Source organism: Ambystoma mexicanum, chromosome 13 (genome assembly GCF_040938575.1).
Source record: "Ambystoma mexicanum isolate Mex_15411 chromosome 13, UKY_AmexF1_1, whole genome shotgun sequence".
Taxonomy (NCBI): domain Eukaryota; kingdom Metazoa; phylum Chordata; class Amphibia; order Caudata; family Ambystomatidae; genus Ambystoma; species Ambystoma mexicanum.
Genome location: NC_090938.1, coordinates 72,240,834 through 72,254,838, shown reverse-complemented (window position 1 = coordinate 72,254,838; position 14,005 = coordinate 72,240,834). Strand labels below are relative to the sequence as shown.

Below are 14,005 nucleotides of genomic sequence, written 5' to 3'. Positions count from 1 at the left end.
ATATATATATACGCTCTCTATCCCTCTCTTTCTCTTGGTCTCTCTCTTCTCACTCTTTCTCTCTCTACCTCTCTCTCTCTCTCTCTTCTGGTTCTCCCTCTATTCTCTCGCTCTCTCTTTCTCTCTTGATCTCTCTCGCTTCTCCACTCTCTTTCTCCCTCTCTCGCTCCCTCTCTCTCTCCATCTCTCCCCCCTCTCTCACTCCTCCCTCTCTTCTCTCTCTCTTATCTCTCTCTCTCTTTCTCTCTCTCTATATATACTCTCTCTCTCCCTCTCTTCTCTCACTCTCTCTTTCTCTCTTCCTCTCTCTCTTCCTCTCTCTCTCCCTCTCTCTATCTCTCTTCTCCCTCTCCCCCTCTCCCTCCATTTTCTCTCTTTCCCTCTCTTCTCTCACTCTCTCTTTCTCTCTTCCTCTCTCTCTTCCTCTCTCTCCTTTTCTCTATCTCTCTTCTCTCTCTCCCCCTCTCTTTTCTCTATCTCTTCTATCCTCTCTCCCTCCCCCTCTTCTCTCTCTCTCTTCTATTCTCTCTCTCTCCCTCCCTCTCTCTTTCTCTCTTATACCTCCCACTCTCTTTCCCTCTATTCTCTTGCTCTGTCCTCCTCTCTTTTTCTCTCTCTCTCTCTCGCTCTCTCTCTCTCCATCCATCTCTTCTCTCCCCCTCTTTTCTCTCTAGTTTTCTCTCTTTCTCACCATCTTCCAAAACTGTGGGCGTAGTACTGGGCCATTTCAGTATCTCCCCTAGTACAAGCATCAGAATCATAGCCACAGTTTGCCTGGATACATCAGAGAGATTGATAACTGAGTACATTTTTGCTGACTTTGATCCTTTCTCCCAGCACTACCTCCGCTTTTTGGGGCACAGATTTCAAAAGGCTGTCGCCCCTGAACTCCACACAGTACTAATTGAAGTAACTGACGGAGGCATTTTTTAAACTCTTCCTCTGGTCTATTTTAGGTGAACTGTCTCTCGAAGAGTTCATGGACGGAGTTCAGAAAGATGAGATGCTTCTCGACATTCTGACGCGGAGCCTGGATCTTAAGCATATCATCCTGATGATCCAGAACGATGGAAAGCGACTCGACGAAATACAGAGCGCACCCAGTGATGACCAATCAGAGGGAAGCTAAGAACATGCGTAACCAATACTTGTCCATTTTGAATTCTTCAATAACAATGGAGAGAAAACGGTGGATCAGCCAAATTGTTGTGTCGTAACATCAATCTATGTTAGGATACTCTCTTAGCAAGCAAGAGCTAGGCTTCTGATCCTCGACAAATGGAAGGAAATTGCTTCCCATTGAGGTGTACTGGTGAGGCGCGCCCTCACTGATGCCACCTCATAAGGTGGAGAAAATCAACTGGAAATAGGGACAAGAAAGTAATTGATTAAATCAAGGAATTGTCGTCCTGGATCCATAGCTCTTTTTTTATGATCACCAGTATCATCAACGTAGCAAGAGATGTCTTTGTGCCTCTGGACTTTGTCAAAAGCTGATTTTAAACAACAAAATATAGGAAGATGTACCTAGCAAAGCACAGAAAATAGGAGCCAACTGAAATGTGGTTATGATCTATTTTGTTTCCCGGCACTTTAAGAAGCATGATTATCATGCATAAGATGTCAAGATAACCTTTTATAAGAATTCCTTAGATGTTTGAATTAATCCAAAGAGTAAATGTATATAGAACTATTTCAGATCCTTCACATAGTCGGGGTTGTACTGATATTCACAGCGGGAGGCTATTACTAACCAAGAACCAACTTGACATTTGAATGATACTTTCGCTGTCCTCAGATCAGTAGACACACTAACCCCATGAGCCCTACCATGCGTCTGCAAGCTTTGGTTCTCCAGATGTTTTGGACGATATCTTCTATTTTCTTTAGCATAGTCAATGCTGCAGGTTCATCGGAGTCATAGCCCGTAACATCTGGAGGGCCATTGGTTTCAGACTCTGTACTATATAGATTAGACAATACTACTGCCCGTTGCTCTGTGGTCAGGAAGTAGGGTTGTGAGTAGAAGTGATTAAGTAGCACTTTGCCCAAGAACGTGTTCTAATGTTAAGCAGACGTTTAAGCATGAGACGTCTCTAAATGGGTTGGCCGTGCTATCACCTAAGATATGTCAATCTTGTGTTCATTGTAGCTTCAGTTGTAAACATACCCTTGAAGGTAGGAAGGCTGCATAATGTGCCGGTGGCGGGGGGAGGGCGGTGGATGGAAGTGGGGTTTGCAGCATTGCAACCTATCTGTTTTAGCAACAGAGCGGCCCCCAGTTTCTGTCATCTCAAGGCAATTCATTGATCTCTGTGGGGTAGCCCTGATGTTATAAACATGTGGGCCACATTAGAGGTTTGGCGGTATTCCAGTGGTACAAATGCCGGAATACCGGCAAACGGATCTACCATTACCGCCTCTTGGTCGGGCGGAATTATCAACAGATCACAAGTGGCGGTGTTAGTCCCCATTCATGGAGTCCATAGGACTCCATGAGGATTGTGGCAGAATTACTGCTGGCAATAATTCCGCCAGCAGTAATTCTGGGGATTTTGCCAATTTGTGGCAGTAAGGTGGCTGAATTACTGCCAGCATTTTGCTGGAGCTTTTTCTTCCACCTTACCACCCAACCTATAGTACGGTGGTGTAGTAATGCAGCGGTAACAGTTACCATCATTTTACAGCAGTTTATTTACCGCAGCCCTGTGCTTGTAATGTCTTGTTTGGGCGGAATGTGAAGTCCTTCATGTCTTTTATTGGTGCAGCCCCTCTTACCCCCCTGTGATATTTTATTGAGAGACCTTTGAAGGCTCTGCCATCAATCTTAGTCACCCTATGGAAATCGTTTTTTGTGCTCTCAATGCGTTCTCCATCTACGCTGACCACAACGTCATCCTTATCATTCCCCGCGGCCGACAATTGGTGTCATCCTGGCCAACTCTTTCTCGGCATGAGTACACTCCTATTCCAGCGCCAAGTAGCTCTCATAATCTCACTCCTTTCAAAATATTGCTTAAGGAACTCAACAATGATCGTCTGATCTAACTTTCCCATGCAAAAACCTTGAAGAAGCTGTAGAACAGTAACTCAAACTCAGCTTTCTCATTTCCATGTGTCTCTTGATCCCCTCAACCCCCTTCCACAGCACCGGGACGGAGTCAATGGTGGTACTAGATATGGTGGTCAACATCTGTGACCCAGGTGAAGCAGCAGTACACATCCTCCTGGACCCCTCTGACACTTTTGGCTAACATCCTGCTTAAAGTCCCACAGAAAAAGGCCAACTAGTTCTTGGTCAATTCCTTTCTTTGTAAATGAATGGCATTGGTGTACTCGCCTGCCTCACTCTAAAGCTCTACTCCTAAGCTTTCCCGCACGATTCAGTCAAACCTAGGGCCCCACTCAGGACCCGTGAGCTTATGGTCTCCAAATACACAGATATGTCTTTGTCTTTCTAATAAATCAGTGGTGCTGAAGGTGCCAAGCGGCTGCCATCTAATTACCTTTATTCCACCCATTGATGTCCACCAACATATTAGCTCTTAACGTTGCAATGACTGCAAGTTGAATTATTGGTTCATAGGTCAAAATACCTTAAATTGAAATAACCGTAAACATGCTCTTCACACTCTCTGCGCACTAGCTGCCATCTTCATCAGCCCCCATCAAATTCTGTGTCCAGTTCAAGTACCTGCATATTTAAAACTTTGGCCAAAGTATCAGAAAAAGAACAACACTCCTAGTTAAAAAATAACCTCCTCAGCCAGAACCAGCAGACTAGGTCCATCAAAACTGGCTTACTGACTACTTCCAAACATAGGTCCTCCCACTCCAGGGGCCTTTCTTTGGAACACTCAAGTCCACAGTTCTTTGCCATGATGAGTAACCATCTCCTTCTTAACTCGGGGAAAATGGAGATCATGGTGTGCAATAAAACAGCTTTTATCCCCACAGCCGTCTCCCTGGCCACCCTCTATTGCCTCCACCACCACCCCCGCCAACACTCCACTTTGACCTCTGTCAAAAACCTTGGCTGCACGATGGGCTCGGACCTAACTCTGTCGCACCCCATTAACAATGCCTCCAAATCCTGCCACGTCCACCTCAGTCTTTTGAAGCGCATCTTCCCCTACCTCACCTGCCCGAATAGACTGGCTGCAATTATGTCCATTGTCATTTCCAGACTTGACTATGCAAACTCCCTTTACCTGGGTGCACCGGCCCACCAAATAAACAAACTCCAAAGAGTCCAGAACTCTGCAGCCAGGCCTCTTCTTGCACTGGGATGAAGGGATCTCATCACACCTGCTCTCCACACATTACACTGGCTCCTGATTGGGCGATGAGCCACTTTCAAAATCCTGTGCATTACTCACTGGGCTGTGCACAAAGCCGGCCCCAAATACAAGAAAAGATTGTGCCGTACCTCACAACCCGCATTCTAAGGTCAAGCACTGCACTCCTCCTAGGGGTCTCCGCCTCAAAATCAGCCAGGATCGGAGGGTCTGCCTACTCAACCTTGACACCAACAATCTGGAACTCACGCCCCCCCACCCCTCATGCGACACACCCAAGACTTCATGGCATTCCAGAAGGCACTCCAAACCTGGCTTTTCCCCTTAATGGTGCAAAGGACCGTTTTGGCCTTTGCCCCTCCAAAGAACCATGCCCCCAGACCAACCCCTGTGGCTAAGAAATGGTCTATAATACACTTTCACGGACGGGTAAGAATGACCGGGACATGGAACCCAGTTACCGGTAACATTTGTGTTTAACGCTATGATCGTGTGGGCTCCTTCCATCTTTCAGCAATGAATGCCCAGTCGCACCTATGCACTAACGTGATGACTGTGTTTACCCTTTATTTGTCTGTCAATGAAAGCCCGGGACTCCAAACCCGGGACCTAGCAGCACTTATGCTCTAGCGCTATGAATGGGTGGGTCTTTTGTCTTCTACCGTGTATGCACTACACTCTCAGATCATGTTAAGTCTTCGGCCGGTTTCAGTTCTCGTAAGGGACAATGATGCGGTTGTCACAACTTAAACCATAAACTAGACGGGAACGCTCAACCATCAGCTGTAAACGAATACCCCAGACTCAGAACCCTGGACCTATTAGCAATTATATTCTAACACTGTGACTGGGCTGGCTTTGTTTCACTGGCAATATACTACTCTGTTAAATCAGGCAACAACTCTGGCGAGGACAGCGCTTCTAAGTGACAACGATGAGCTGTCGCTACAACTCAAAGCGTACACTACACCTGGAATACACAGCCAACCGCTGCACCTAAAATGCCAGACAGGCACAGCACTAATAGCACAACCTGGTTTTTGATGCTGGACATTTCAGGTTGATTGAGAACCAAACCGCGTATCTAGGAAGCACTCGGAATTCCGACAGCACAAAACAGAATGTAACTGCCTATTTAGAAGGTATTAACCAACAAGCACCGGCCCTCTCAGGTAGACGCAGAGAGGGCGGACTGTAGATTTGCAATCACCTGGCCCAATAAAGCACCAGGACTGGCACCACTAGAATGGCCACTACGCTCTGCCGCCCCTACCATGCCTAGAGCTTAACACTCAACACTCCAAAGTATAGGGAAGATAATAGCCTGGGACAGCAAGTATGGGAAATGACCAAACTCAACTTTGATCATATTGTTAAGCCAGAGAGAGGTACAGCCTCGGTTGGCGATTCAGAATTGAGTCGACACTAGACCCAGTGGTTCCTGGAGAATTAGAACACCAAACCTCTATAATGGGAAGCAAAGGCTAATTCAGCAGGCACAGAAAGGTAATTAGGAACAGGGGACCTCTCCCAACTGCACTGGTACTCACACATAACTACCAACATGCTGACTGTCTTCTTTGCACCAATAAACAATAGAATGCAGCTATCGACCAAGAGTAAATCGACCAAGGTACACACGTAATTACACACACCGATGCACACCTCAACAATCTTTAGAACGCAGCTATCCCCCACTATAAAAAAGGCATAGCTGGAAACATAATCTCACATACAAGCACCTCCCCTAGAATTCAGCTACTCAAGACTAATGGGCCTAGCTGCACACATACCAGTGCATGCACACACTACTTCCCATCCTACCTTCTCCATTGACCTGGACTACGGTTCCTGAGGGGGTTCAACCCACAGCGCTTTGAGATCATACCAATGGTAAAAGGCACTATACACATGCTCAATAACATGACATAACAACCGACTTACTGACCTTCTGAAAGTTACTGAATACCGCAACCGTCACCCCAAGCCCTCAATTCCGCCCCCCGCAGGATCATGTGACTCCCCCAGTTGGACAACAATGAACATAGCATTGGCTACAGAAGGGACTGTTTCCAAGAACAGACATCTTGCCCCCCCCATCAGTTACGATATGATCTGTATTGCTGCCGGACACTGTCACGTGCCCAGCCTGCATAGAACTTCTGAGTTTAAATAATTATTTGACACAACATGGATTCCAGGACAATCTCGGACACATTGTCAGCCTTTGAATGTCTGATTTTTCCATATGTTTGCCAATAAAAATAAATAAAAAACAGAGCTGTTTCCAGTGTACATGGCATTATTTTTTACCAGCCTGCTTTATTTGACAGGCCACACAGGAGCATGTGAGTTGTTTTTGTATTGAGTAGCAACTAACACCTACCAGTATTTTAAATGTTGGTGCCTGTACAGTTAACAATTTTGTATAAAATAATAAAAATATAATAAAAACATGAATGGGCCCACTGGTCTATGAAAAAGGTTGTACATGCCATCACAATGCATAGCCAGATTTTATATTCTGGCATCATTCACTTTTCTTTGCACCCCTCGTGTCATATGGTAAGACCATGTGTTTCAAATGAAGTGGGATCCACACCTTGAAGGACCCATGTGACCCTAACAAAGAAAGGGTAATATATTTTGTAAATGGTCATTTAGGCTTCCAGCATCTCTCTGGTGGTCTTTCTTTATTCTGCCATGCACAGGCTAACAAGCCTCTCCCATGATAACATGCAGCCACCCACCACCTCCCTCTTATATTTTATCTGGGGGATTAGCCCAACATGTTGTACCAGGGCCAATCACAGACATGTTTTATCCTTCTTTCAGCTCTTTGGTGTCTGTCAGTGAGTATGCTTGAGATGAAAGAAGTTGTGTGGGGTATCATTTTACTGCAACCTCGATGATAAAAACTGGGAAATCACCCATTGGAATTTGCTTTATGAACCACTACACAGTTACCTGGACCAGTCCTTTACCCAGGAGGCAGAGTTCATACACTGATTTTGGGATCCGATATATGCTCCACAGATACAAAACTCAACCTTTTTCCAAAAATGTACTTAACATTTTCCCTGCTACCCTTTTGTATTTAAAAACCTTACACCGCATCTGATCAATGCAGTTTTGTTGTCAACATATGCAGGCGGGGTTTCCCAGCTGCAGGCAATGGGCCCTCACGCTTCTTCTGCCAGCACTGTCCATAATGCTTTGTTTTGAGCTAGAAAGCTTTGGATGGCAGAGTTCCGCCAGCCACCCCTCAATGTCTTAGTATCTTGCTCTGTATACGCCATGTCCTGCTTCTGGCTAGCCGCTCTCCCATCATGTGTCCCTAGCGCCCTAGACCGGAGTGTAATCTTTATCGTCCACCACTTCCTGCCCTGCCTCACCCTCCCTTTCTGGCAGTGCTGTCCAGGCCCTGAAGCCTAAACCAGGAAGGGAACAGGAAAAAGAGGAATAGTGAGGGCTGGGGGTTCATTCCCCTCACTTTCCTGAGTGGCAGGAGAAGAAGTGATTTATCCCCCTTCCGAGTTTCAAAAACATGTCACGTTTTTTGTGGCATTCAATTTGTTAGCCCTAACTATCGAGGCTCAAATAATATTTGCTTTTTTTTCATTACTTCTTTTGTAGGGGAGACCATCTTCCTCTGTATCCCCCCATTTCCACCAAGTCACTTGCTACCTCACACCCAACATCTACCGGTGCACCACCCCTGCCAAGGATATGGTTTCTTTCCTAAGCGACATTTAAGAATACGATATTTAGTGCAACAATGTTATTGCCACCATAAAGTGACCTGCCACTCCATTTTCCAGATTGTGGGGATGAAAGGTGATTTACTGCCACCAATTCTCTGCGTGGGGCCGGACGAGATGTGCTTTGCCCCCTATACTTCCTGGAGAAACAATATACAATGGACCAGTGGAATAGAGGGGTGATCTCTAATTATTCTGTATGGTCTTTTTTATAAATACCAACCAACAATTCTTATCATAGGTTCAATGAATTCAATTTAATGATATCAAACACATTTTAAAATGCATATATAAATACATTTTTACATTCATTACCAATATCCTGTATTGATTCCAGGGTTGGTTGTAAGACACCAAAGCTCACTTTTTCAATCGGCTACCATTCATTCACTTTCATTCTCCATTACACTCATACTCTCTATCTCATCTCTCTCTAACCCTCTATGGCTAGATGCCGCTGTTTCACTATGGTAATCCCTTGGCGGGTTTAGATCTATTGCTCAATCAATCCATCTTTGTGGATTTTTGATCCCACAGAGTTTAAACGTCTACACGTGTTTCGGTTGTGTCTGGATCCCTATTATGGTCCCTTAATGCGGCAACCTTCTTCAGGACGAAAAGGACAGCAACCCATCTATGTCCTGTTTCTTTTGGTAGAGTGAGCCATGATCCCTCCACTTTTTACTTGGCGAAGGTGGTTCAGATGTATGGATTAATCCACATTTCTACGTAGGTCCTCAATGCCCCTGGAGGAGGAGCTGGGGAAGCAGGAGCAGGTGGGCGGACCTCCACAGCCAGGATTCACCGTTCAGGGCCTCGGATGTGATCCAGGTAGGATTGGAAAAAGACACTTACCTATGAAGATATGAGTAAACTTCTAGTGGGAATTTGACTTAATAAAAACAGCAGTTGCTACAAATTGAGCACGAATCACCGTAGATGTTGATGTTGGACCATTTTGGGGCATTGAGGACCTAAATATTCTAGATTAGCAGTTTTCCGTATTCAGAATGAGCAAGCTGACTATCTCCCTTAAGTCAAAGGTGAAAACAACTTTCGTGAGGTCACTTTATCGTGGATTACTTTGGGTTTTCTTTGTTTTAATGGGAGGCCACTCGATACTCCCTCTGTCCCCATAAATCCGAACCCCAACCCCTCTACATGTACCTGCCCATACACCCCACTAAGTAACATATGACAAAGTAACTTACCACGCACCTAGTTAGGGTGACAAGATAAAAATAAAAGGGACAGGCCATAGACATAGAAGTAGGTCTAAAGTAAACACAAACAAAATGATAGTCCTACTTCTATCTCACTGGCCTGCTGCGGGGGTGTGTCCTCACAGGCATACTCTTCTCATAGGAGAAGAGCGGCCGGAGGGGAAGGAAGAGGAAATGGGAGCGTGAAAAGCATTCACGCCCCCATTCACGCAGAGGAAGATGGGCGCCAGGCCCGATTTCTGGATTTTGAAATCGGTTCCTGTCAAAAACCGGGACCGTAGCCACCCATCCTTCTACTCTCGGACAGGGTTTATAAAATAAAAAAAACTCCTGGGACAGAGGGCGATTTCCCGGGACTGTCCCAGGAAAACCGGGACATCTGGTCACCCTACACCGAGTGATTTATTTCGATGAAACAACAATATACAATATATATCAACTATTACTCTGCTGCTCTGCTATCTACCAGACTCTAGATGTCATTAGCTGTGAACGTGTGATCTAAGCCACTAGATGGCGATGATGCAGCTAAATCTGGATACTTGTATTGAATTGTATAACCTGGAGGTGCTGCTGCATGGGGAATGCAGAGAGAATATGCAAACAGAGGAGTATAATGCAAAGTATTTAGTTTGGGGAACAAGGTCTTTTTTTTAAACTATTGTGTGATCATAGTAAGAAAACCAATAAACGGATGTTTGCTGGCCTGTGTTTCTACTTAAATTGTGCCTGTTTTTCCCTTTTAAATTTTTTATGATGCAAACTCAAACAAGTACCCCACCCCAACCGCACAGGTGGCTTTCGTACAGTAGCTCTCCGCAGCCTTTTCTCTTCATGATTGTGCTTTGTAAAAAAATAAAAACATAAAAATGTTTCAATGTTGAGACTGTGCTGTTCCTCCCTATCTGACGAGCCCCCGACTTAAGCACCAGTTTCTTGTAACTTCTTTATCAACCATGTTTCATGATTGTTAAGCCTCCACCAATAGCACTGCTCTGATTGCCCTATTTAACTTTTAAAGGGTTTCTGGTTGGAAAATGACGTTTGCTCTTAATAATAAACCCTAGTGTCGCTGTTGCAGCCTTCTAAAGGCTGGAGGCAGGGAAATCCTTCTAGCCAGCACATAGCATTGTCACAAACATGGAGTAGGATTACTGTTAAGCAAATTCCTTCCAATTACAAGTGGCGGAATGGCGGTGTTAATCCCCATGTTCAGGGTGCATTCATAATACCAGTGCTGAATACCTTCGTTCAAAGCTGACACCTCATAGACCGACTAGAATTCTTTGATCTTCCTTGCAAGCTCTGTTGAAGTCCTCAGTTATCAAAAAGCTCGGGCAGGGAGTCAGTCTTTCTCAGTTCTGGCACCTACACTCTGGAATTTTCTTCTTGTCCCTCTGTGACACTGCTGACCATCTTCAGCTTCGTAAGATGCAGAAAATGTATCTTTTCTTTAGCTTTGGCTTTTTGCTGGTGGTCCTTTTCACTGCTAATCTGCTCCTAGCACCTAGATGCCTTATGGTCTTGGTTCGTGTTTTACAAATCCCCATACCATACCATCCATAAGACTCCATCAGGATTGCAGAATTATTGCCACGGGTGGTCAGTCTGGCATGGCAAGTTCTCCTTTTTTTTAGGCTAATCGGGAGGAAATACCTCCATCAGAGTGCTGGAAGCATGAGTTTCACGTGATCACCTGATTTGCAGAATGGCGGTGGGGTAAAACTGGTGGTCATTTTATGACCACCACTTTTTCACTGCACCGCCAGACACGTTGTTGCTAGAGCTGCGATGCAAGGAAGTGCATTAAAATTTCAAATAGCACCATTGTGCAATTGTACAAATCTGTGTTTGATCCTATTTTTCCTGGTGTATCCACCGGGTAAAGGTTTGAAGGAAGATTTCCCAACTCAGTCCAATGACCTTCTGCCGACTCAGAAAGACTCAAAGTTGTTCTTCTTCCAGATTCAATACCTACTATTGACTGCGGTCTCCTCGCTCCCCAATCATCCTGATTAGGAAGAAATATGTGTTATATTATATCCCGTCATTTCTTTTCTGCATTCTTGATTCTGCTGTCTAAAATGGCTGTCGCAGTGTAAACCACTGTATCTTTTGTGAAGCTCTTTGGGTATGTTATATGATGATGCTTTGGTATTGCGTCAAATCTGAGCCGTAGTAGTCTCAGAGCACCTAAGCTTGTCCCTGCTTGTCCGTGCCTTGGGCATATAGAAACGAAACTCTAGCAACCAATCCGAGCACCACCATTGTGATGTAAACTAAAGAATTTACTACCAAATGATATAAATGTTGACTTCTTACGGACGATGAATACAAATTTCTCAAAATCGACCGTCCAAGAATGCCAACTATCTATTTTCTCCAGAAAATACATAAGACATTCACACTAGTACCAAAAGGAAGACCCATTCTAAGTGCCATTGGTTGGGTTACAGAACCAATTGCCAAATATATTAACAATGTAATTGCCCATAAAGTCCCCAAAATACCGACTTACCTCAGGGACACTATGCATACATTACTTATCCTACAGGAGGTGATATGGAAACCTGAATACCTGTTGGTGACCCTGGATGTCAAAGCACTTTACCCTGCCAATGACTATGTTCTGGCTCTTGAAGCCATAGATTACACATATGCCAAAGCCTTGGCATCTTTCTATTCCCACTTAAAAATGACTAAGGAGCTACTGGAGTTCTCCCTAACAAACAATGTGCTTATCTTCAGTGAGACATTCTACAGACAAACAAAGGGCATTGCAATGGGTGTGACATATGCCCCAGTGATGGCTAACCTATTGTTTTTTTTAATTAATATTTTATTTTTATTTATTTGAATTTATAAAGCATGCAGCGGCCCTGGGGCATCGTAGCGCTGTTACAGGATAATTGCTTAGGTGAACAACAGTTTACATGGTGTGATACAGTGGTATGACACTCATACAATGGTGAGATACATAAATAATGGCAACAGTACGTAAACATTTTTTACGGCATACAGAGGCTAGTGGAAGAGTTGAGTTTTCAGTGCATTGTGGAACACTGTGAGGGACGTCTCATTCCTGAGAGCTGGTGGTAATGCATTCCAGTTCTTTGGTACTAGGACGGCAAAACTCAAGCTTCCTGCTTTGGATCTTTTAAAGGTTGGGACTGCGAGCTGGTTGCGGTGCTGGGTCTGCTTGGGTCTGTTAGAGGTGGCACAGTGAATGGTTTCTGATAGACTCCTGCCTATGATGGTGTGTGATGGAGAGGGTTTTAAAGAGAATGCGCTCCTTAACTGGGAGCCAATGGGCGTCCCGCCTGGCCTGGGGGATGTGCTCCCTCTTAGGAATGCGGAGGGCTGCTCTGAGGGCGTTGTTTTGTGTGGTTTGGAGTTTCTTCATGTTCTTGGATGACGTGCCTAGGAACATTACAAACAGGTTCATGCCTTTTCCAATCCCTACTTTAAAAAACTGATACATAAATGGCACAGATACATTGATGATGTGTTGATGATCTGGACAGGTACATCATGACAACTGGAGAACTACAAGGATTACCTAAAGAACATGAAATTTGGGATCGAACTTACAGGGACACATAGTGACTGCTCCATTGATTTTTTAGACATTAAATTCACGGTGAACGACGCTGAACTTGAAATCAGCACTTACAGAAAGCCAACTGAAGTCAACTCTGTATTGTTTGCAACAAGTTGCCACCGCAAATCTGTGATTGCAAATATGCCCAAGGGTGAATTTCTAAGAGCTAAGAGAAATTGCAGCACGAATCAGGCATTTAAAGCCGAATGCAATCAACTGCACAGCAGATTCACTGACAGAAGATATACAGAGAAGTCTATTAAATCAGTAATCACAATGGCTACCAATAGGGCCAGGAAGACTTTACTGACCCCCAAAGCCACGACTGAACGACATGAAGATGTTATAAGATATGTTACTAGGTATCACCAAGACAGTCATCAGGTGCAGAGAATCCTCAACAGGCATTGGCACCTTCTGAGCATCGACACTGATACCCAAAAGTGGATACCCGCCAGGCCGCAACTCTCGTACACCAAAGCGCCCACACTAAGGACCTTGCTCAGCCCATCTTACATGGCACCCCCTGAAGCCACCAACCTGAATTGGCTCTCCTCAACCAAAGCCACAGGTTTCCACAGATGTGGAAAATGCATTATGTGCTCACATGCTTTGAATGCCAAGTCTATATACTTCAGCGAAACTCAATGTCACAAAATCACTCAATTTATCAATTGCAAGTGTAAATATGTCATATATGTGATCATCTGCACCTGTAATTTGTCGTATATCGGAAGCACTATCAGGGAACTAAGAACCAGGATGAGGGAACACCTGAGCCTCCTAAGCTCACAGGACGCCAGATATCCATTGGCATTGTACTCGCAGGAAAACCACCCATTTGAGGCACTGTTTCATATAATTTGATAATACAAGTGTTGTGAGATCTTGGCAACCCTTTGCCAATAAATTAACACTTCTTTCAAAGTAAAGAACCGAGACTTATCATTTACATGTGCCTGACCTATTACCTTAACTGGTGACATTATTCTTAAATCCAGCACCACAACAAACCGGGTTCCCACTATCCTCCTCTACTTCACAATATGGGACACCAGAAGCATGGTCCCCCAGGAACCCAGTTACTGGCAGCAAGACACAAACAGCTTATAGAGAAAGATC

At 44.6% G+C, this 14,005-nt stretch overlaps 1 protein-coding gene across 1 annotated transcript in view; it reads left to right on the top strand.

Annotated features, from left to right (window-relative positions):
* LOC138520881 (guanylyl cyclase-activating protein 1) overlaps window positions 1-6,584 on the top strand; it is a 118,220-nt gene extending 111,636 nt beyond the window's left edge. The window contains exon 4 of the mRNA XM_069633294.1: window positions 957-6,584. Within this exon, the coding sequence (XP_069489395.1) occupies window positions 957-1,129 (173 nt within the window). The 3' untranslated portion in view covers window positions 1,130-6,584. The remainder of the gene's footprint in view (window positions 1-956) is intronic.
* The last annotated feature ends 7,421 nt before the right edge of the window (window positions 6,585-14,005 follow it).